This window comes from Arvicanthis niloticus, chromosome 13, assembly GCF_011762505.2.
Source record: "Arvicanthis niloticus isolate mArvNil1 chromosome 13, mArvNil1.pat.X, whole genome shotgun sequence".
Classification (NCBI taxonomy): domain Eukaryota; kingdom Metazoa; phylum Chordata; class Mammalia; order Rodentia; family Muridae; genus Arvicanthis; species Arvicanthis niloticus.
In genome coordinates this window covers 65,095,179-65,121,402 of record NC_047670.1, presented here as the reverse complement: position 1 = coordinate 65,121,402, position 26,224 = coordinate 65,095,179, and the positions used below count along the sequence as shown (strand labels likewise).

The 26,224-nt window shown below is 37.1% G+C and overlaps 1 protein-coding gene across 1 annotated transcript in view; it reads left to right on the top strand.

Moving 5' to 3' along the window:
• Cpne8 (copine 8) overlaps positions 1-26,224 on the top strand; it is a 168,312-nt gene that overhangs the window by 91,146 nt on the left and 50,942 nt on the right. Inside the window, 4 exon segments of the mRNA XM_034516519.2 lie at positions 5,994-6,097; positions 8,772-8,876; positions 10,283-10,324; positions 23,671-23,746. Coding sequence (XP_034372410.1) covers positions 5,994-6,097; positions 8,772-8,876; positions 10,283-10,324; positions 23,671-23,746 — 327 coding nt within the window.

The following is a 26,224-nucleotide window of genomic DNA, read 5'->3' as shown; positions in this document are numbered from 1 at the left end:
GGTGACTGTGGAGTCTCTATAAAGACTGCTTGTGTAAGTCTGTACATGGTAGAAAGGAATGGAAATGGGCTAGGAGGAACAGGTGATATTGGTTATGGGTATGAGCTAGCCGGGGGTAATGGGTCCATACACCAAGTGCCAGAGTCCCCAGAAAGTAGAGGCCCGGTGAGAGGAGGGACTCCTATATGTAGGATGTGAAAGGGTAAAGAATAAGTTTAGTGAGACAGGAATGAAAGTGCCAGGGGATTCTAGGTATTTAGCAAGAGCTAGGGACCCCAGGGAATGGAGTTGTGGTAGAAGGGGCTCCTGAATCAGGTTGCCATGGGAATTAAGAGTGAGTCTGGTCAGAAGGTAATGGAGAAACTGAAGGAAAGTGAAAATCACCTACCTGAGTCCCAGACCACTGTGGCCTCTGTGGGTCCTGGGTAAAATGTGTTTCTGGGAATTGGTGGTTGAAACAATCGAATGGATACAAAGGAAGGCCGAGAGAATCACCAAGAATAGTGAATATCACCCACCCATGTCCCAGCCTAGTGTCCACTGGGAAACATGGTAGAAGATGTTTCCAGGTGTTGGCAGCTGACATCAAGGAAAGGAGAGAGCCTAGAAGGGGAAGCTAAAAGCTAAGAGGATCAATCAAGGAAACATCTTTTCCATCGTTCGTAGCTGTGGTGTTTAGTCAACATCCTGAAATGCCAAAGATTGCTTGCCTCAATTAGTGCTTGTCATAATTTTCCAAGGTATTCAATTCACGTGGATGAATTTTTTAGAAATAGCATCTCCACCATCAAGACTTGAAGATAAAGTCTTTGCTTCTCTTTGAGGGAACTGGCTCCCTCAAGCAAAGGAATATGAAAAAATACACAAAATACCTTTAAGGTTAGACACAACAAGGGAGAAAAGATGTAAAGAAGTGTTGAAACCAGCAGGTGTTACTGTCCTAACATCAGACATAACAGCTGTCAACTTACAATTAACCAGAAGAGATTAAGAAAGACACCTCACTGTGATCAAGGGCCCAATTAACCAAGAAACATTACAATATATTTGGACTGAAAAAAGGTATACACAGTTTCATCAAAAGGTATTTCTAGATTTCAAGAAAGTGTTAGTATCTGATCTCAATACCCAACTTCCATTGTCCCAGGAAGGTTATCTAGACAAAATAATAATAATAATGAACAGAAACATTGGAATGAGTAACATCATTCATGAAATGTACCTAACAGAAATCTACAGAATATTTCATCCAAACACCAATGAATATACATTCTTCTCATCAGCCCAGAATGTTTTTCCAATGTAAATACAGACTAAAACAGAAAATAAATTTAAAATAATTTTATGCATCTTCTCAGAACGTAATGCTTTAGGCTTAAAACGTCAATAGCAAAAGTATCTGTAATAATTGCATGAACTCAATAGTAAAAGTATCTGTAATAATTACATGAACTCATGGAGATTAAAAAACACATTAGCAAAAGGTGAATGGATCCATAAAGAAGTCAAGAAAAAAAAAAAAAAAAGAAATGTCCTGAAACTAAAACTAGAACTCTCCCCCCACTTCTCTCTCTGTCTCTGTCTCTGTCTCTGTCTCTCTCTCTCCCTCTCTCTCTCTCTCTCTCTCACTCACACACACACACACACACACACACACACACACACACAGGACACACTGAATGCAATCATAAGAAAGAAATTTGCAGCTATAAGAGCCTACATGTAAGTGACAATGACTTAATGATGCAACCTAAGATTTTGCCAACACCAAATCAAACCAAACCTAAACCCAGTATACAACAAGAAATAATAAAATTTAGAACAGAAATCAATGAAACAAAACAAAATAAAGCAATACGGAGAATCAGTGACCCTAAGAGCTGCTTCTTAGAAAAACTAAACAAGATTGACAGAACCTTGGCACAATTAACCAAAAGAAAGAAAGAGAAGGCCTAAATTAACCGAATCAGAAACAAGAAGGAACAACCACCAGACAAATTCAGAATATTTAAGGGAATACTTAAAAAATCTATACTCTGGTAACATAGAAAATCTATGAAAAATTTGTAGATTCATTTAAGGTTTCTTAGATCAACAGCTAAACAGACCCAGAAAGAAGGAGATTAAAACAACAATAAAATCCTTTTGACTAAAAAAAAAAAAAACCTGGCCCAGCTCAATCCAAAGCAGATTTCTACCAAACTTTCAAATAACACAAACAATATTTATTAAGTTACTCAGAAAAAAAAATAAAGAAAAAGAAAAGAAAAAGAGGGAATATTTCTAAACTTTTTCTATGAAGTACCACTCTAATAATATCGGGTTTTTTAGTCAGGGTTTCTATTTCTGCACAAAACACTATGACCAAGAAGCAAATTGGGGAGGAAAGGGTTTATTCAGCTTACACTTCCATATTGCTGTTCATCACCAAAGGAAGTCAGAACAGGAACTCAAGCAGGTCAGGAAGCAGGAGCTGATGCAGAGGCCATGGAGGGATGTTACTTACTGGCTTGCTTCCCCTGGCTTGCTCAGCTTGCTTTCTCATAGAACCCAAGACTACCAGCCCTGGGATGGCACCACCCACAATGGGCCCTCCCACCCTTGATCACCAATTGAGAAATTGTCCTATAGCTGCATCTCATGGAGGCATTTCCTTAACTGAGGCTCCTTTTTCTGTGATAACTCCAGCTTGTGTCAAGTTGACACACAAAACCAGCCAGTACACCAGGTAAAGACATACATAAAAAGAAAACAGCAGGTTTATATCTGCAATGACCTTAGATGCAAAACTTCTCAATAAAATACTTGAAAACCAAACACAAGCCAACATCTAACAGTGGTCCTCAACCTTAAAACCATCTCTTAGATGTGGTGATCCCTAACCATAACATTACATCATTACTACTTCATAACTGTAATTTTGCTTCTGTTATGAATCGTAATGTAAATATTTGATATACAGAATATCTGATATGTGACCCCCCCAACCAGTTGCAACCTACTGATTTCTCAATCAAACTCCAGAAAAAGATCATCCACCATGACCAAGTCAGCTTTAATGCAGAGATATTGGAAAGATTCAACATATGTAATTAATGGAATGTAGTAAATCATATAAATGGACTTAAAGAAAAAAATCACTTGATCATCTTAATAAATGCAGAAAAGGCTTTTAACAAATTCCAGTATTTCTTCATGGCAAACATGAGAACAGGACTGGGAAGAACATACTCAACATAAAAAGTCTATATAAGACAAACACATCGCTAACATCATAATGAAATGAACAAAAAAGCAACACCACTAAGATAAAAATTGTCCACTATCCTCACTCATTTTAATATAAAGATTAAATCGCTGGTATAGCAATGAGACAAAACAAAGGAATTAAAGGAATACAAATAAAAAACAAGTCAAAATATCCCAATTTCTACATGATACTATATATGAAAATCCAAATTTTACACCAGAAACTATATATATATATATATATATATATATATATATATATATATATATATATATGCAGGATACAAACTCAAGTCACAAAAATCAGTAAACTTTTTATATACCAATAATCATCTCCCCATGAAAGAGATGGTGGACACACTCCTATTCCTAATATACTCCCACTCCTCAACAAAGAAACATCTAGGAATAATCCTAACCAATGAGATATTAGACCTTTATCATAAAAACTTTCAATCATTGAAGAAAGAGATTCAGGAAGACACTAGAAGATAGAAAGATCACATGCTCATGGACTGGTACAATTAATATTATGAAAACCACTGTTCTACCAAAAGCATTTTATAGATTCAGTGCAATACTAATCAAAATCGCCATGCATTCTCCAAATAAATAGAAAAAATAAATCCTAAAATCCATATGGGAGCCCAAGACACTCTAGATAGCTAAAGCAATTCTGAGCTAAAGGAACCATGCTGGAGGATTACCACACCATATTTCAAGCTATATTACAGATACTAATAAAATGAATATCATTATCAAAAACAGACATGTAGATCAATGGAACTCATGACTGGAGAGGTCATAAAACAGAAACAACCTACTCTTTCATTTTTCGTCTGCCATTTCCTAAACCAATATGATTTCTAGCTGGGTTCTAAATACTTATCCTTACACCCCCAGATAACTATAACTCTTAATTAAATCTTATAAGAGAAGCTTCCTTTGGCCACAGAGAGAGACTATTATAAGAATCCACAACTGGTCAACTGCACGGAATAAGTGACTGTGCGGTGCTCTACCCCAACTGGTACATCAGTAACATAACCCTTACAATGCTTAAGATCAAAGGAGATTGGAAAAATGCTAACATGGGACTTCAACAATATGGTAGCCTGAACAAGACTGTCATACTGATAACACCAGTTGATGCACCAGCATGTATGGTGGAAATTCCACGTGGTCCTACAGCTAGAGAAAGAGCTGCCAGTGCTCAATAGCCATGTAAAGGAGAATCATCTTCTCCTCAGGATGAATTCCCACATATTTTGTCTATTTTCAAATGGTCAGCCCTGAGCATATGTGCAAGAGAGTAATGCTAGACAGACTCAGGGAGTTATACATGTACACATGAAAATACATGTGTATAGGCAAGTATATGTGTGTATACTTGTAACAATAATTAAAGAACAGATCATGATTTGGGGAGGGAGGGGTAGGACACAGGAGACGTTGGAGGAGAGAAGAACGGGGCTCATGTAGAGTCAATGCTCCTGTATGAAGTTCGCATGCGCCAAAATCCTAAGCTCTCAAAGTATTGATTTGGATTTTAAAACCTATAAATTTTCTGCCATTAAGTCAGGATAGATGACAGAGGTGCTGGTTAGTCAACAAAAGGATGGACTGGGTAGTAGGACTATCTTGTACCTCACTGGTACAAATTGGCATAATTATGCTCTAATTGTATTTTGAGAGAAAAGTTTCATTTTAACAGGAAGGGTGATGTGTAGGAGAAGCTAAGGTGGGAGGAGTACTGAGAGGAAGAAAAGGAGTAAGAAGAGGAGAAGAAGAAGGAGAGGAGAAGCTAGGTGATGAAAGAGAGAAAGAGGGGGGAGACAGGGAGGCAGATGTTCATGTATCTCCACCAGTCAAAGATAGTTGTTATATCTAGGTTGGGTAGTGGGTTACACCTCTGATTGAACAATACCAAACTTATAAAGCCTATGATTAACATTTTTTTTAAAAAAATGTATAAATGCAAAAAGGAAAAGGAGGCATGGGATAGGGGTTTTCTAAGGGGGGGAATGGGGAAAGGGGATGGCATCTGAAGTTTAAATAAAATATCTAATAAATGAAAAAAAAAAAACATTCTTAGTCTGCTCAATTTAATGCTGTTTACCTTCCTTGGTATGATAGCCAGATAGTACCTTGAGATTACTCAGAGTTTAAGTGCTTGTATATACAAATCACTTGGAATGATTAGCCTGGAATAGTTACAAATGTATAATTATGTTGCACATTGAAAGAAAGATGCTTTGTTTTTCTTGAACCCAAGCAACAAAGAGATGATTTTAATGTAGTTTTTCCTACATTGTGATCTGCTTCTTTATTATAACAAATATCTCTCAATTAGACTGTAATAGAGGCTTACTAAATGCATCCCATGTCATAGATGATCATTAAATATGTCCTAAGTGATCAGGAATTCTAATGATGTATGTGGCTGAAAATATTGCAGTGTGACAATGAAAACCTGGAATCATCTGACTCATCATTTGGGCATGGGTAGGAGACGGTACAGCTTTCTGAATACTAGTTGTCTAGCATTTTATTCTAGAATGAATTTTTCATGACATTTGAAAGCCTCATATTCCTTCAGTAAGTAATGGCCTCTCCTCTACAATCCCTGACACTTGGCCGCTGGCATCCATGTAACAATGTGTATTCTTGTCAAATCTTGTGATCTGTGGTTTCTAGCTATTCCTTTCCCAGATTTTGAGCTGTGTTATTAATTCTGTTTTCAGGATGCTGTCTTGATGCAGTTCTGTGCAAACAAATTGGATAAGAAGGATTTCTTTGGGAAGTCAGATCCTTTCCTTGTATTTTATCGAAGCAATGAGGACGGAAGGTGGGTGTGTCTTCTACTCCACTTAGTGTTGGGCTAATTCATGTTTGTGTTATTTCTGTCAGAGATCTTCAAGTTAGTCAATGGAATACAATACCTGATATTTTAAAGATGGGTGTGATTTTCTATTTCAAAACTAATTTGATAGACATTTATGTTTTATGTTTGGTGTATGAATTAGTTTCTGCTTCCTCTTTACTTTTTATAAAAGTTTGCTTTTTTTTCGATGACATAGAATAATGGCATGTTTTAAAAACCCGAATTAACCAATGTATTTTCTGTAGAACTGAGTAGAAACTATTTGTTTTGGATGAGGGGGAGGGGAGACCATCGATCATTCTCTCCTACAGTAAAATTCCTAGAACCTTGGTGTCTACACCTCAGTGAAGTGTTTCAGTGTGGTGTGGTGTTTTGCCAGTCATGACTAGATGCATGTATCCAGAGTTTATATGGGTCTAGGTTTAATTATTGATCCCCTTGATTCATATGGTAATGTCCACATTTACAAAAAACCTTAGTAACTAGGAAAATGCCAAGAAAAAAAATCATGTGATACTAAGTGGCTCTGGTAACATGTACAGTTTCCTAAATAAGTGGGGTGATCCACCTCGCAGGGCTGAGATGGGTCTGGTAACATGTGGTTTGCTGATCCATAAATGGGGTGGTCTACCTCACAGAGCTGAGAGGAGTGACTAAGATGTTATACAAACTCATGCCAAAGCCTCGGAGAGTGAGAGCTTAACCATTATCTCGTTTTAATATTGTTGTCTACGTTATTTTCGTTTGTCGTAACGGTGCATAATAAAACATTAGCTAACGAGAAAATGCTACTACTTAGAAATTGGAAGCGAACGAAATGAACTTTAAATTTCTGCCACTCTGGCTGTGCTTATGGCTGAGATGGCTGAAGATGTTTGTGTTGCACACACTTTGCATCTGAACACCTGTTTATCCACACAGCAATTCTAAAGGGCATAAACATAACTGTTAGTTATTCCCAGGCAAGGAAGAGGTTATCAAGCAGACAGAACTTCTCCAGTCCCGGTGTTCTTGGGTCTTTCCGATTGAACTGCATGTTCCTTGAGTTCTCGGACTTATTTTTCTAAAAAGAATTATGCTCGTAAGATTTCAGAATATCATAATCTAATGATGCTTTTGTGATGAAAATATATTTTGCTTAGACAAAGGATATTCATAATAAAATAAAATATTTTTTTCAGAAGTGAAACAATTCTGAGTTTCCAAATTATTAAAACTTATTCTTAAAATTAATAAACCTCACTTCAGATGTAGTTTCACATATTATACTTACAGAAAACTAGTTTACCATCTGGGTCAAAATATGTGTTAATGAACACGTTAAAACATTGATATGTATGTTTTTGTGTTTATAAGAGTTCAGTGAAAGGTAATTTTAAGTACTGCTCACTTTTACACTTATTTTTCAGTGCAAGATCTTTTTCTTTGATTTTACAATTGTATAAATGTGAAACTATTTCTAAATGTGCTCACTTAGCTAACAGGTTAGAACTCTCTGTACCGGAAACCTAATTAAAAGTCTTTCTAGTATATAATTGTAAATTTCTATTTTCTTGATTTCTGGTTGATATCATTATACTCTGTGTTCACAACTAGGTAATAATTTTCCTTTACCAGTAGTGCGGTTGATAATGAGCTTCAGGATAAAGCATCCTGACAGGCTATTTATTTGTTTTATTTATTTGTTTTATTTATTAGTTTTATTTATTTGTTTGTGTATGAAGTCTATAGTATACACACATACATAGTCCTATATTTACATGACTAGACTTCTAACTACTAGGAATCTGCTCGGGATTGATGTTCACTCATTACTCTGACAGTAGAATTTGAACTAGTGAGAGTTCTATTGTCTACAACCACACACAGTATGTTATAAAGGAGCATAATTACTAAAAGAAAAAAATTAACACCTTCTGGCTTATGAATGTCTCCTGGAACAGACAAGTCACTTTCTCCTGAGGGAAAAAAATCCTCAATGTAAAGCTCTTTAATTCCACATTTGGTGTCTTTAGGATTGTAATATAAATTTTGACTTTACCTTAAGCAAATTTGCAAAAGCCAATGAGTAGTGCATACCTCAAGTTTTTATTTTAAAAAAGCATTAGGATTTATTGAATTTGTAGAAATTTATCTGGGGTAAATACTGCCATATCTCATTGTTTATATTATAAAGAACCTAATCCCTCAAGTTTGTAAATCTGTCTGTGTATTAAATCAGGTGGCAGCAACAGCCTGGAATATGCAACACTAACTCTGCCTATAGAAAGGAATGGATAAACACAATGCATCATAACCAAATATCTCTCTCTGTCTCTCTCTGTGTCTCTCTGTCTCTCTCTCTGCCTCTCTCTCTCTGTCTCTCTCTCTGTCTCTCTCTCTCTCTCTCTCTCTCTCTCTCTCACACACACACACACACACACGCATGCATATATGTAATTTATGTCATTACATCTATTTCTTTATCTCCCTATTTATTTCTTTATCTCCCTATCTTTCTCTCTATCTCCTTATCTATCTCTGTTTATGTATGTATGTATGTATGTATGTATGTATCTATCTATCTATCTATCTATCTATCTATCCATCACCTATCTGCCTATCAATGTAACTTCATAACTGGAAACTCTTTTCACAGCTTTACAATTTGTCATAAGACAGAAGTGGTCAAGAACACTCTAAATCCTGTGTGGCAAGCCTTCAAGATCTCAGTGAGAGCTCTGTGCAATGGGGATTATGACAGGTAAGACAGCTGCGATGTATTCAGACTGAGCATGGGGAATGTTCGTGGTCCATGGAAGTCGGATCTAGTCCGCACTCTATTTTTATGAAGGTGACATCTGACCTAACTAAATTTGATTTTAATCCATAATGGTTAGAGATCATCCATAGACATACTTTTAGTGAATTAAAACTTGATTGGTTAGACTTGTTTACAAGATGAACATATGCTAAGTACTGAAAATAGATTGAGTGTTAGTTTAACTTTTAACCTACTGTTTAAATATGGTTCATGAACTCTCATTGACCCAAGCTGCCATTGCTTCAACAGTCCATCTTGGTAGAGTGCAGCACCTAGGTGCCCACTATGGGCAGGACATTGATTGGCTAGAATACTGTCACTCCTCAGAAACCCTTAAAACTGTTACAAGGTATAACTGTTCATAAAGATCCCAGAGATATGGAGAAGGCAAGTTAACAAGGTTCAACCTGTGATCCTTCCAGCATACTTGAATATTCATAATACTGAAGTTTTTCTATACTAGAAGCTTATTGTAGGTTATTTTATTTAAAAAAAACTATAGAATCAAAACTTTATTTATATACATAAAGATAAATTTCAATTTCTTCTCTATTTCTTTGTCTTACTACTTGTATATTAGCAAAAATTAAAACATTGTCTTTTAAGGTAGTGTTGAGACAGGGCCTTGCTATGTAGCCCAGGCTGGCCATGAATGCCTAATTTCGCTGACTCAGCATCAGTTGCACCACCACCACCACCACCACCACCACCACCCCCCCCAAGGTGGTTTATTCTATTAGCCAATATCCCACTAAGAACTGTAAGCAGTGTGTTATCATGTTCCCTTTTAAATGTATGATATTTGGAGGATGATTCTAACTTTAACTGGTTCATTGTTTCCATAAGAGAGCAGTTCTTACATGTTTTCTGATTAGGAACATCAACATTATCTAGTCATATTGTGAAATTAAGGTTCCCAGGCCCCAAATCAGACCTGTTGAACCAGAAGCTTTGAAAAGAGGTCTGGTAAGCCACAGTGTGATGAGCTCTTCAGGTGACTGTCGTCTCTGTGAATTTGAGAAATGTGTGCCAAGACAATGGTCTCCAAGAGGGAAGATGTGGGTCTATCTTCCACAGAGGAGCTATGTTGTCCACACTTTTTCTCCACATGCTGAAGAATGAATATAAATTTTTGAAACTAACTTTATATGTAGATTTAATTACTGTGATAAACTTAGCTAAATCACCTTCAATTTACTTTGAGAAAAACATAAGCATATATGCTCTAAGAACTAAGTGACTAAATTTTATTTTATAGATTAAGATCATATTATTTTCATATTGCATTCTCAGACCATATTATTTTATTTGAGCCACTTTCAAGTATGTATTTTTTCTCCTGGCAGAACAATCAAAGTAGAAGTGTATGACTGGGACCGAGATGGAAGGTAAGTCTTTGTGTTGCGTAGTCCCTGCTCTTGAGACGTCATACATCCTACCCAGAATGCATGGAAATGACTATGATTTTTGTCCAGTTTCATGTTTTTTCTGTTTTAAAAATATATTACTAATGAGTTTACATGTGATTTTAAAGGCAATGCATTTTCTTCAACTTTAAAGTGTTTCTTCATTTATAGTACAAATTCCATGCTTGGTCTTGATTCTTTGTCCATGTGTTCAACATACAGGCGTCTATTTTCATGGCTATAGAATAGAGATATCCATTGTTCCAGCTCAGAGATTCTGTGGAGGATCCCATAAACTGTTTGACATACCACATAAGGGAATGCGCACACACACACACACACACACACACACACACACCACAAAATCTAAAAACACACTATTTTTTTATGATGGTGGCACTAAAACTTGAATTTTACATGAGAGCCCTGATGCACTGCCTCCCCAGCTAACTATTGACTTTTGAGAGATCAGGTTTAGAACCAAAGAAAATATTTGATAGTGAGAAGACTGAAAATAAAAAGGATGAGGTTAGAAGATGAAAAGATCTTTAAGGAGAAACTTAAATATTCCTTGGGACTGAATTGTATGAAAAGACTGGTCAAAGAGGCTGCAGTCTTTTTCATGGATTCCTTTTTAGTTCTGGGACAACAGATTGTTGCCTTCATTTAAAATACAGATCTGGATCATGAGATAAAATGTTAACACATAGTTCTAGATCATGTATGTGCCTAGAAGTAACTGCTTAAATTTTAACTAAGTATTCAATTAATTTATAGTTGAGTTATAAAAAGATAAATTAAATTATTAATTTGGAAAGTCGCAGTAGCACACCCAATGAAGTAAGCAGTGAGATTTGAAAAGCATCTTCAATTCTAAAACAAAATAATACAGGTAATAAGCTCGGATATTAATTTTAAAGTTTAATAATAATCACCAAAATTGATCATTATGCCAGTTGATACCCTGTGTTCTTTATAACATGGGTACTACATGTGTGTTTGTTTATCTAACAGTTTCCCAATATGACTTCCACATTTTACAACACAGTGTAAAGATCTAAAAAAACATTGTTACGTTTTCTCTCTGCCATCTTTGATCTGTGAAATTCTGATTCTCTCTCATTTTTCATTTCCTGTACAGCCAGAACTATTTATAAATCTTTGTATGAAAGAATTATTAGTGTTTTGTTGGTTTTGTTTGTTTTTGAGACACTATATAGTTCTGGTTACCTGGGATTTGCTATGTAGACCATGCTGGCTTCCAAGTCACAGAGACCTACTTGCCTCTACCTCTTGAGTACTGAGATTAAAGGTTTGTGTCATCATGCTCAGCCTCTAGTGGATCACCTTTTTATTTCAAACAGTCTGGACTGGCATTGTTCAATGAAAATAATCCAAGTCACCTGGATAATTTTAAATTTTCTCTGGCAACATTAGAAAGTAAAAGTAAACCAACAACATCAGTGTAATAGTGGTTCATTCTTAGGTACCTTAGGTACATACAATGTAACAGTGGTTCAGGTATATACAATGTAACAGTAGTTCACTCTTAGGTACATACAATGTAACAGTGCTTCACTCTTAGGTATATACAATGTAACAATGGTTCACACGTAGGTACATACAATGTAACAGTGGTTCACTCTTAGGTACATACAATGTAACAGTCATTCATTCTTTGGTATATACAATGAACCAGTGGTTCACTCTTAAGTATACACATTGCTACCTTGTAATTCAGAGTCATATAGCAATGGTTAAGGTAGCAAGTCCATTTTTTAACACAATCTTTAAAGTCCAACATATGTGTTATACTTATGACACTGCTCAGTTCAGACTCATCATATTGCAAGTGACTAATAGACCCACATGCTGAGGATGCTTCAATATGTAGCACTGTTTTGGCTATGATGGCATCTATATGATGTGAATTGTAAGACACATTATACCATGTGGACATGGTGTCCATTTCCATAATCCCAATACTCAGGAGGCTGAGGGAGGAAGATGCCAAGTTCCAGGCCTATCTGCGTTAGACAGTTATTTCAAAGCCAGCCTTAGGCAATTAATGAGATCCTCTCTAAAAATAAAAATAAATAAAGTGCCTGGAATATATCTTAGAAATAGAGCAATTACCTAGTTCTAAGATCCTGAGACTAATAATCCCCATTATGAACAAACAAAGTCAAGAACTCTCTGTCTGTACTACTCTGTGTGGATATTTAACCATACAAGACTAGTTAGTGCATATAGTATAAAGTAGCAGATCTCAACCTGTGGGTTACAGCCTTTTGGAGGCTGAACCACCTATTCACAGGGGTCACCTAGGACCAACAGGAAACATATATATTTACATTATAATTAATACAAGGAACAAAATTATAATTATGAAGTATCAGTGATGATAACTCTATGGTCAGAGGTCACCACAACATGAGGAACTATATTAAAGGATTGCAGCATTAAGAAGGTTAACATCCACTGGTCTAGAGGTAATATTTCAATTCAAAATTTAAGTGGAAGTCAGGCGATGATGGTGCACATGCTTAATACCAGCAATCTGGAAGGAGAGACATGTGGATCTCTTGGTTTGAGACCAGCCTGGTCTATGTAGTAAGCTCCAGAAGAGCCAGGGCTTCACAAAGAAACCCTGTCTCAAAAGAAAAAAAAAAATTAAGTGGAAGATTCGTGACCAACTGGTTCCTCACGATCACATGTTTTACTCATAAGGGAGCTGCAGTTGATTGCAGTCATAATAATGTTTCAAGAATAGGTACTTCAAACAGTCATGTGACCTGGGTTTCCTTCAGTGAGGAAAGTCTTGTGGGTATGAAGTATATGTAAGAATATTGAAATACTGCTCAGCAGTTACTAGTTCACATTCTATATCCTGTCATGAACCAGTCTAGAAAAGAAGGAATATAGTTATCTGGGCTTTTTATTCAAGCACAGTGACAATGGCCTCAGAGGGAAATGGCCTTATGTCACCTCCTTATGAAAAATCAGCTCAGATGTCTTCAATTTTTAACAAGTTAAGTCACATCGATGTAGTGCTCCTTTTAGTCTTCTAACTGTCATGTCTTTAAGGGATGTGCAAGAATATTTAAACTTCATTTTTAAAAAGTGAAAGTTAACATGTTAAGGAGCAGGCTTATCTGGGTCATAAAACCGTCAATGGTAACATCCTTGAAAAGCCTCAATTTCTTAGAAGTAACCTCAGCCCAATTTGGTTCAATTTAAAATTGGAGCTCATTAATGGAATAGTTCTGCATAAAATCCGAAAAGCTGTAATGTGTGACTGATTGCAATAGGTGACTAAGTAGGCAGTTGCTTCCACGGCATGGTGATTTGATGACAAGACTGAGCCAGTGAAATGCCCGTCATTACATCCCAGCTTCAGACTGCTAAATAGGGGACGATAAGTGACATTCTGACCACTGCATGCTATCCAACATTCTCATGTCAAATAACGGTACTTATTATAAGTAAGTGCAAACTTTATTTTTCTGTGAAATGCTACACAAATGCCAGGTCTTCTAGTCTGTTCTCTTTGGTGAGTTTTGTGAGCCAGTTGAAGGTTGCGGTTTAGAATTCTCTGTCGTCTTAAATGCAGGACTTAAGAATTTTCCTGAGCTTAACACGAGATGTGAGACCCCATTTAGATCACTTTTTAAACCTTTCATGACTTCCTCATCTGTTTTCAATTTCCTCACTTTTCAGTCTTTCTGTCTACCTTGAAAGATTTGGGAATTTTTAGATTTTGATAAAAATTTTCAGAAACGTATGTTATGGGTGCTCTTCTGAGATAGGTCAGCAAATTCTTCAGCCATTTTTCAGCTATGCAGTGCCATGGCCTACCCTTCTTTGTCAGAACTTTTATAGTGTTTTCCCCACCTGGGAAGGCATGCTCTGCTAATGCATAGGTTTTCTGTCCAGGCCCTGTTGAAATGTCATTAACTACGGGAAAGCTTTTTAGACACCTGGATTCACTCAATTCTTCATTTATTAGCATGCTTAATGAATTCTTCCTGCTGGGTCTTCCCAGCTCATTGGATTTAGGTGAATGTTTTATCCTACTGCTTACACACTCGGTACTTACAAGTCAGGTGACTCTGTGTGCTTGCGCCCAGTGGTTGTATCAGTTGCGCAGCTGAAAAGAACAGCTGCTACCTTCCCGTGAGCATTCAGCCATCACAGAAGTTTGTTAATCTCCTCATTCTCTCCATCAGTTGAAATATAAAATTATCTCAAATGCCTTCAGTATGTTAGAGTTTTATCTCTAGGTAAACTTCAGCTATAATTAATTTGGCCATCAGTTACTTCCTCATTTAGGAATCCTGTAAACATTTCTCTCTTGACCTCCTTGACCCATTCATTATTCTGTAGTACGCTGTTTAATCTCTGCGAATTTATGTAATTTCTAGAGATTCTTCTGTTGTTGGTGTCCAGCTTTGTTTCACCGCGGGCAGATAGAATACATGGAATATTTTCAGGTTCTTTTTTTGTAGTTATTGAGATTTGTTTAGTGCCTAGTATGTAGTCTGTTTTGGAGAATCCTCTGTGGACTTCCAGAATAGAATGATGCTTGTGTGAAATATTCATAGATACCTGTAGTTAGATCTGTTGGATATGTGATGTTGTTTAATATGGCCATTTCTCTCTCTCTCTCTCTCTCTCTCTCTCTCTCTCTCTCTCTCTGTCCCAATGATCTGTCTACTGGAGAAACGGTGGAATTGAAGTCACCTACTGTGGCTGAGCAGTGCTCATCTGTGTCTTCAAGTCTAGAAGTATGCTTTTTATACAACTATGTGTTCGAGATTTTGGTGCATATCTATTTGGGATTATAATATCTTCTTGTAATTGTTCTCTTGATTAGAACAAAGTGTTTTTTATCTCTTCTGATTAGTTTGATTTAAAGTCTATTTTGTTAGATAGTAAGATGACAGCACCTTCTTGTTGCCTGGTCTCATTTCTTAGGTTACCTTCCCCTTCCCCCCCCCCCCCCCCCGCTCCCTTTCAATTGTACATAGGTCCTTGAAGGTAAGATGGGTTTCCTGTAGTCAATAAATAGATAGTTTTTGTTTAAACCATTTAAGTAACCCATGTCTTTGGATGGATGAATTGAGGTCACTAATATTTAAAGTCATCATGGAAAGGTGTGCATTTATTGATATTATTTTTGTTGTTTGACTTTTGACATTTTGTTTGTGTTCTTAGTCCTGTTTTGTATTTCTGGATTTTCATTTGTTTTCTTCCATTCTTTCTTGGCCATTTCCTCTCTGCGTTCCATTTATGGCTTCCAGCAGTCTCAGTAGGGCGGTTTAGTGGACTTGAATTCTTTCAGCCTGTTTATAGCATGGAGAATTTTTTATTTCTCCTTCTACTATGGCAAGCAGTTTAGCTGGGTGCAGTAGTCTGGGCTGGCATGCACAGTCTTCTAGAACTTGTAGTACATCACCCCAGTTTCTTTGCACTTTTAAAGTGTTGATCAAGAAATCAGCTATGATTCTACTAGCTTTTTCTTTATATTGACTTCTGTAATTTTTTTTCTCTTATACCTTGCATTATTCTCTCTTTGTTTTGACTATTGAGTGTTTTCACTGTAATACACTAGTGGGAATTTCTATTCTGGTTTTACTTGGTGTTTAGTGTGTTTCCTGTATCTATCTGTATGAGTGTGTTTTCCTTAGGGGAAGTTTTCTTCTAAGATCCTGTTGAAGATCTGGTCTGTGATACTACCCTGGAATTATTCTTCTTTGGCTACAACTCGTTGATTTGTTATTTTAATGATGTTGCAAATTTCCTGAATATTTGTTTTCTATGTTTTTAATTTCTTTTCATACTCTTTGTTTGAATGGCCCAGTTCCTTTCTTGCTTCAGGCTGGAAACACTGTGTTATGTAAGTTTGGTTACGTATTACTCTTGCTACAATTTCCTTCTTTCCCTTGTGTTTTCTTATCAAAATACAAATGGTAATTTGAGAAGTGATGGACTACTTCATTCTGCATTAAATCACTATGAAAACAAAAATAAATTCAAACAATATTAACTTTTAATGGTAGTGAGCTTTGACAGAAAAAGACAAAACTAGAAATGTAATGGCACATTTGTATAGATTATTAAATCTAACTTTATGGAGTCACACAAATTTGATCACACAAAATAAAAAGTGAATCTATATACTACAGTAGCTCAGAAATATTCCAATATGTAAAATGTATGACGCATAGCTAAGGTGAAAATGATTAAATACTGAATCATATTTATCTTTTTATGATAGAAGCATGTTTATCTATTCTTGAACAAATGTATTACTTGCAAATATTTGAGAAAGGAACTGATGTCATAGAAGTGAATTCTTGTAGCTATATACCAGTGACAAACAGAAAAAAAAGTGACAGGGGCTGTATCCTGGGTTTGTTTGTTTGTTTGCTTGCTTCGGTTTTATTTTTTTTAGTCTTTTGGTTTAAATTAAAATTGTCTTTTTATATTAAAGCTGCTAGTGGTATTTTCTTTTGCCCTTTTTAACAATACAATTGAAGTGTTTATAAAAAGATAAAGAGATAAAGAGAGTATGTTCTGTGGGTGTGTGGAGAGGTATGGGGAAGGGGATGTCTCTGCGGGACCATGTAGAGGCATCTCTTCCAGTGAGGGACCAGTCACACACCAGTATAGTATAGTATAGAATAGAGTTTATTGAGGGCATGGGGAGGGGAGCCAGGAGGGTAGTAGAGGCAGAGAGAGAGAGAGAGAGAGAGAGAGCGCGAGAGAGAGAGAGAGTGAGAGAGACGCAGAGACGCAGAGAAGCAGAGAAGCAGAGAAGCAGAGAAGCAGAGGAGTAGAGAAGTAGATGCCAGCCATGACCATGTGGAGAGAGAGGAAGAGGGGGAGGGGACAGAGAGGCAAGAGGGTAAAAGGGTAAGAGTAAGAGAGAGAGTAAGAGAGTGAGGAGAGGGCAAGCAGCCCCTTTTATAGTAGACCAGGCCTACCTGGCGGTTGCCAGGTAACTGTGGGGAGAAGCTTACCTGGCTGTTGCCAGGTAACTGTGGAGATGGAGTTTAGACAGAATACTAACAACTATCACTGGCTGATAATGTCAACTTTTGTAACCATGTACTTAATATACCTCAGAAACTCATTTTTCTATATATTAATGCTTGAGCTTAAATCTAGAATCCATTACTTTCAAATTATAGCAAAAATGTAGGTGATATAAACAGTATGAATATTTTAATGTCCATGAAGTTGGTAAAGATTTTAAGTTCAGATATTATTTCAACAATTTTCTAATCCATATAATCCTAGATAAATATCCAGAGGCTCTGGTGCAGTTAAAACAAAACCAGACCTCTGTGTCCTGCCCAGTAACAGACAGCATTGTCTCTGTCGATGCCACCTTGCCTGGATGCAATCTCTGTGAGTCTGTGAGGCCATTTTCAGAGGATTCAGTGAGGACAGGCTTAAAAGAATCCATCAAAGAGGTACCTAATCTGCATAAAGGTGGAAAAAGAGAAAGCCTGAAGCTTGCTAGCATTCTCCTCTTCCTACTTCCTGCTCCTCTGTGATTGGAGAAGGTGAGGACAGGCTCCTGTCATCTTGGAGCCCTCTGGGGCCATGCCTTCCTCATCTTAGTAGATGTATTTTAGGTATTTTGTCCTAGTGAGGAGAAAAGTGATATAATGGTAAAAGCTATTTTATATCAAAGACTTTTACTCCTTGTATATAATATGCTTGTTATTGAACAAGGAAGTTTTAATGTGAGTGTGATGTTTTGCTTGATTTTACTAAATTAAGATACAGGCAATTGGCAAGGAATTAAAGGTAATTATATTTTTAAAAGTTAGATTTGTATGTATGAAGTTTGAATTACATCTGGCATACATGAAGTTTGAATAATGAAGCATAAATATGCAAACATTTCTGTGTGCTTTTCCTTCAGAAAAATTACATGTGACAATACAGGAATGTAATTTTTGCCTAAATGTGACAAAACCACATATAACATCCCTAAGTACAGATTTGTCACTTACATGTCATTATAAACTATATTAAACCAATTTCTTAGTCTTAGAGAAATGTGATTATATCCAAGTCTTTGTGTGGACATAATAAAGTAAAATCAAATTTATAAACAAAATATTTAATAAACATAAAGAGTTAATTATAAATATTGACAGTTCTTGTTACTTAAATATGTTACATGCAATTATATGTAAGCTCCAAAGCACACCTATATATCATTATATGTTTGCTGTGCTACACAAGTATAAAATGTACCTTTACTATTTTTATCTGTATTAGAAATGTATAGAAGGACAGGTATTGGCAAGTCTGGTAAAATCAGGCTAGTTCTGCTGCGCTAATGAGTGGGAGTAATTACATCCATCCGGTTACCATGGAGACTGAGAAGCACACCTGTACTGCATATAGGAGCAAAAATATGATGAGATGTACTAGAGTCACTTAATGTTTGCCCAGGGTGATATATATATATATATACATATACATATACATATACATATACATATACATATACATATACATATACATATACATATACATATACATATACATATACATATACATATACATATACATATACATATACATATATATACATATATATATATTAGGTAAAATATACCTTACAGAGAAAATTTTACTTCTATCAGAATATACTTGCAATCTAGACCTGGATTGTGGGCTAAGATTGGGGTTTTGCATCAGAGTGCTTGACTAGCATACAGATTTAGGTTGGACCTCTGGGGTCTCCAAGAAATGTAATCATGCTTATTCCACAGATGACAACACAAGAGCATCAGATAGCCAGGGAGTACTTAACAGCCATTCTGGGACTTCTTAGGAGCTCTAGATAGTGTAGTGACACAGTGTAGAATGAAGAGTTTATATGACCTTAGGTTCCAGATGGTGAGGGTTCATGATGGGATAGTGAAGGCATGGCAGCTGGAGCCACAGGCTGAGTGCTCACAACCCGAACCTCAAGCACAAAGCAGAGGATGCACTAGAAATGCATGAGGTTTTGGAACCTGTGATTGGCAATGACTGCAGCAATGAGCTGTCTTCATAAGTTCAGAGAATAACCTTTCAGCTGCTCCTCCATTTGATAATAGCCATAACTCTTCGATTTTAATGCTCCTGACTTTAATGTACTGACTGCAGTAGTTTTTTTTTTCTTTTCTTTTATTGGATATTTTCTTTATTTACATTTCAAATGTTATTCCTGTCTGGAATCCCCCTATCCCTACCCTCCTTCCCCTGCTTCTATAAGGGTGCTCCCCCACCCACTCCTGCCATCCTACCCTGGTATTCCCCTACACTGGGGCATCGAGTCTTCACAGGACCAAGGGCCTCTCCTCCCATTGATGCCAGATAAATCCATACTTTACTACATATGCGGCTGGAGCCATGGGTCCCTCCATGTATACTCTTTGGTTGGTGGTTTAGTTCCTGAGAACTCTGGGGAATCTGGTTGGTTGATATTGTTGTTCTTCAGTCCAATGGTTGGCTGTGAGCATCCGCCTCAGTATTTGTCATGCTCTGGCAGAGCCTCTCAGGAGACAGCTATATCAGGCTCCTGTCAGCAAGGCATTTTTGCCATCCACAACATTAATTGGGTTTGGTGACTGTATATGGGATGGATCTTCAGGTGGGGCAGGCTCAGGATGGCCTTTCCTTCAGTCTCTGCTCTATACTTTGTTTCCATATTTGCTCCTGTGAGTATTTTATTTCCCCTTCTAAAAAGTACCAAAGTGCCCACACTTTGATCTTCCTTCTTCTTGAGCTTCATGTGGTCTGTGAGTTGTATCTTGGGTATTCTGAGCTTTTAATCTTATAACCACTTAGCAGTGAGTGCATACCATGTGTGTTCTTTTGTGATTGGGTTACCTCACTCAGGATGATATTTTCCAGTTCCATCCATTTGCCTAAGAATTTCATGAAGTCATTGTTTTTAATAGCTGAGCAATACTCCATTGTGTAAATGTACCACATTTTCTGTATCTATTCCTCTGTTGAAGGACATCTGGGTTCTTTCCAGCTTCGGGCTATTATAAATAAGGCTGCTATGAACATAGTGGAGCATGTGTCCTTGTTTTATGTTGGAACATCTTTTGGGTATATGCCCAGGAGTAGTATAGCTGGGTCCTCAGGTAGGATTATGTCCAATTGTCTGAGGAACTGCCAGATAATTGTTGGTATTTGGGGATAGGTTTAGGAGGAGTGGCCTTGATGGAGTAAGTATGTCATTGGGGGCGGGCTTTGAGGTTCCAAAACCTCGTGCATTTCTAGTGCATCCTCTGCGTTGTGCTTGAGATTTAGGTTGTGAGCACTCAGCCTGTGGCTCCAGCTGCCATGCCTTCATGGTAATAAATTTGCACTCTGCACTCTTGTATGCCACCACAAGCCCCGATCAGCATGTGCACCCACACATATGTGCTTACACACACACACATTCTCTCTCACACACACATACACACACTGAAAATGCATACCACACATGTTCTCTCTCAGATACACACATTTGCATGCACACAACACACATAAACACACACACACACCACACACATGCACACACACTCATACACACACCACATGCACTTACACACACACTTCTATACATACCACATGTGCTTACACACGCTTACAGGCACACACACACTCAAACACACACAACCACACATGCACAGACAAGTGCGTGCATGCTCACACACACACATAAGCTCAAGCAAATATTTGAAAAAGTAAATTTGAAACAATTTTGATGTTCTTAAAGTATTTATAGTTTAATATTCAGTATTTGAAATAGTACAGTTTATAAAGGCTGGGAATGATAAAGCATATCTATGCGCTTATACTAATCTGATCATCTCTCTTCACATCACTGGTATTCTTAAGACAATCTGTGTCTAGACTTGGCAACTTTATTGCTTGCTATTCTTATGAAGTTTGACAAGTCTTCTATTCTCATTCAGTCATTTCTCTGGGGGCTGTACGGGTAAAATGATGGGTTTTCTCTATCCTATAGATCACTGTCTTGGGTTTGCTGTGCAAGTTTTGACTAAATGCATGCTATCTGCTACAATATAAAAAATATTTCAATTATACATGAGTTTTTTTTTTTTCTAAAATGACTGTCTTGAATCATATTAAGATGGAGAACAATACTTCATTCATTGTTTCACTTCTTCATGGTCTACCTTGTTCTGAACAAATGCAAGACGTCTTAAAGAGGTGCATTAAAACAACAGATTGGGTCAGGACCCTGGAACCTAGCAGGAAGGGTGGGAAACAGGATTCTGTAGAAGATGGCATAGGCTACATTTTGCTAGAAAAAAAAAATCACAAATTCTCTCTTCACTTTAGAATGTGTAGGCATTTTTCAGAGCAGGTCACCCAGTTGAGCAGCTTCAAGTAACATTTCCATCACTGAGAACAAATAGGTTGCCCCCTATTGTACATCTGTCAGGCTTATAAAGTAACAAATGTATCTAGTGCAAAATAGCCAAATATTAAAGACCCCCTTCTTCGTTCTTCACGGAGTTCCGTTTAGTCAAATCAGAGCATGCTCTGAAAACTAGACCCTGCCTTGAATCCAGATGTCCACTCTGTCAGAATGGCTCCATGTAGGTAGACACTCCTGACTTTGAGTCTGCATTGTCTAATTTCATTTTCTTGAGACTAGTCAACATTGCCTTTCTCTGTCTGTGATAAGTGTCGAATGGCAGAAACGGAGCACAAACTATCAAGATCTGAACACTGAATTTTAAACAAGTAACCAAACCTAGTTAGACCCACATTGTCTGTTCCCACTGCTGCTCGAAGAGCACTCAGTATCTCAGGTCTTATCATATCTGTCAGAATCACAGCATCTGAACTGCTTCTGTAGACCTTTCCATCTCCATGGTTACTAGTTAAGTTACTTGAACGCTGGTTGCATAAGGGAGAGGCAAGGTTCTATATAGAATTACTAGGACTTGAGAGAGTTACAAAGTGTCTTAAAGACATTGTGGATACAAGGATGCTCTTCACATGTTCAAAAGAATTGTTTCATCTATCTTGATTAAATTCTTGTTTCCAAATTTCACATGACACGTAGAAAAACTAAAGTACCAGTAGTAAAGGTTGTGTCCTCTTCCATTCATAACTGGAAAGAGTGAGTTCTAAGGATTTGACATCATAGTTACAACATATTACTAACTTCATCACTCTCCTTTCACATCTGCATGGATGTGAATCCAAATCTGAATGTTAATTACAGAATTCAAGATTAGGCTGTTCTAAAGAGGTTTACCAAATAGAAATTATAGTGTTGTATAAGCGGGACCTTTCAGATAAGGGGAATTGGGAGGCTGGACATCAAAATGAGCTGCACCTCAAGTGATTATAAAGAAAAAATTTTCTTGTGATTTTTAAATTATGTAATTGATTTTAGTTAATTAGTTTTATTTTTCTTCAAAACCTTACCCTCAGAAATTAAAATTTTGGTTGGTTAAACACAACTTCTTCATTGCTTAATATTGTTCACTAGAGAAGGTTCTTGACTTTTTGAGTGATTCACAGCTGAACATTAAATTCTGATAAGGTTTACGAGCACATTCATTTCTGTGACACAAAAACTACTATGGCATACCTTTTGTTAATATTAATATATTGTTTTAGCTCTGTCTTAGATTCCTTTCCTGTTACTGTGATTAAAAAAAAAAACTGACAAAAGCAACTTAAGGGAGAAAAGGGCTATTTTATTTAGCTCACAGTTTAAAGTACAGTCAGTCTATCATGGCTGGAAAGTCAAGGTGGCAGGATTGAAGCAGCTGGTCACATGACATTGATAGTCAAAAGTATTAAGCAGTGAATGCATGATGCTCCACAGCTCCCTCTCTCTACTTACACCTCCAAATCCCACCTAGGGAATGGTGCTGCCCACAGTGGGCCAGTGTTTCCACCTCAATCAAGATCATCCTCCTCAGGCATGGGAAAAGAAAACACCTTCCAGATGTTTCTAAATTCTGTCATGTTGACCAGTTCTCCAGCTCTTATAATTTACATGTTCTTTTGATAAATAATGATATTAATGAAGTACGATTATTGATTATAAATTTTAGATTAAGGGAAATTATGTACTAACATAATATAATTAATATATATACAATAAAGTCTATTCCTCAAGAGATCTAAGTTATAAACTTATGTTTATAAATATACTAAATATTTTTCATAATCAACAAATTGCTCTTTGTCGAATGTTTTGAAACATGAATGAGAGTTGCAGAAAGCTAATGCTACACACTTTTTCCTCCTCTCCCTTTCAGTCATGATTTCATTGGGGAATTTACAACAAGCTATCGGGAACTCGCAAGAGGACAGTCACAATTCAACGTCTATGAGGTAAAAAGCTAATACCTCTGCTACTGACCTCCTGCAGCAGGCAGTGCGTGAGCTACACTGCTTCCAAAATCATTGCCAAAGGCCAAGAACATGCAAGTGCACATGTGCATGAGAAAGTATATACAAACATACCTTTATAATCTTTAAATGTGGACCGACCTAGCCCTTTAATTAATATTAGTTTTCTTCTTCTTTTTAATCAAATGGTTATTTTAGATGGTATATCATTAAATTAAGGTATCTGTGGAGAGCAGATGAAATTCTGAGTGAATCTGCATTGTTGAGGGGCAGCAAAGCCTTCCACTGGTGCCACTGCAAATGTTGACAGTGTTTGTAGAGACTTTCAATAAAGACTTTCAACACAGCTTCCTTCTCTAAGGACTGCAGCCCGAGACTGCTCCTCGTAGCCTCCTTGTTCACTTGTTCAATTTATACCATGAGCCTGACTCCTTGATTCTGATTTGTAAAGTAAATGCGCTGAGCTTTCTGAGTCTGTGTGTGTGTGTGTGTGTGTGTGTGTGTGTGTTTGTGTGTGTGTGTGGGTGTGTGTGTGTACACATGTGCTGCAGTTGGTGTCCTCCATCAGAGCAAACACAATCCACCTTATCTCATCCTTTCTGCATGAATGGCTATGTGTCTGTCCTTCCCTCATTCTCTTTACTCCTGTTAGGTTAATGCACAAAGCCCTGCAGTGCTACAGGCAATTGGTTCTGTTTTATTCTGGCTCTAAAGTCACGTGATCTACTTATTTTGAGCTATTAAGATTTGCCTAGGAAGCTTTATTTTTTTATTTTATTTTACTTATTTTTATTTTGTATTTAAGTGGATGTTTGTGTGAGTATGTGTGTGCGTGTACCTTCAGGGGCCACAAAAGGATGTCAGATCCTTGGAAGTTGTGTTCACAGGGGGTTGCAAACTGCTTGATACGGAGATCTGGAACAGAATCTGCATCCTCTAGAATAGCAGCAGTGTTCTTAATTGCTAAGCCATCTAACCACCCCTGAGAACTTTTGTAACTAACATTAGTTTTCCTTTTCTCTTTTCTCCCTCAAGTCTCTCCCATATGCATTCACTCTTGCTCTCTCCCACATTCATAACCTGTAGCTTCTTTTTCTTTAATTTTTAATGTGTGTGTGTTGTTGAATATATAGATACAGTCTTTACTATCTGTATAATGTTACTTGCATGCATACATTTTCAGGGCTGACTATTTGTTATTGTTAGATAACCAATTGGTGTCCTCTTCTCTGGGGAAGGCTGTTTCTCCTGCCCTCTGTCTTCCTTAGCTGCCTGCTGTTTTTTTTTTTTTTCTGTAGAGTCGAAGCCTTGGTAGATTCCCTCACTTGTGTTAGCATGCTTGCTGGTGTAGTCCCTGTTCAGGTCTTAGGAAATGTTTTCTTATTCTATATACAAATCAGTTGTGCTTCCACTGCAATGCTTTGTTTCCCTATCTACCTCTTTAAACAAATTACTAATTAGAGAAATAAAACTATTCATTTTTCTGCTATTAGCATAACACTAGCTAAGTAAGCTACGGCCTGCATAGTGTTTCTGAGCACATTCACTTTTGCTTAGGTAGAGACCGAAAGGAAAACCAGGGTGCTATGCAGTCAGTAACAAAAAAACCAGATTTACAACACATACTGAAGTCACATCTGTCCTCAGCCACCAAATCTGGGATTAGCACTGTTGATCCATGATCACTGTTATCTGACCATTCTCTAAACTTTCAAGATTTTAATGTATATGAATAGCAAAACGAGTGTATCAGTATTTAGCGGGTGGTGGGTGGTGAACCTCTTCTCCACCAGGATACCACTAAAGCTGATTTCTTTTGAGAGTGAAGGTTTCTCTTCCCTGACCTTCTTTCTGGTCTGAAATAGTTGTGTTTCACTCATTAACTGACTCAAATATTTCATTATTCTGCATTCCATGATCTTTACTGGGCTCTGCATCCCTCTGGGCACACAGAGAATGGAATTTTCAATGTTTAAGAGCAAGTCAGGCATAGATAGTGTTTGCAGTGGTCCTTAGTTTGTGCTCTAAACCGTAGTGTGCTGATTGACCTATGGAATTATAGAGGCTAAACTCAGCCCAAGAAAGAGTCTAGTCACAGACAAGGACTGAATAATAATCTTTTTCTATTTAAATCTTTCAAAAAAGAGATATTAACTCTATACAGGCAATGAAAGTAGTATCAGATAGTCTATGCACATGTAAGTGCTTAGTCTGTCTGACCTCAAGGCTCAGGAGGAGTGATTATGGGATTATGCATATAACTTCTTCTTGCCCTTTCAGGGTTTTTTTCTGCAGAGATCTGTCACTCTGAACTTCCTTAGTTGATACAATCTGTTCAAATGATTGGTTTCAACCAGTCCCCAGTGTCTCTTATGTAAGAAATACAGCTTTAATGAGAAGCCTGGGTGTGACCTATAATCAGATGACAAAAACATTAAATAGGGATATTATATTATTATT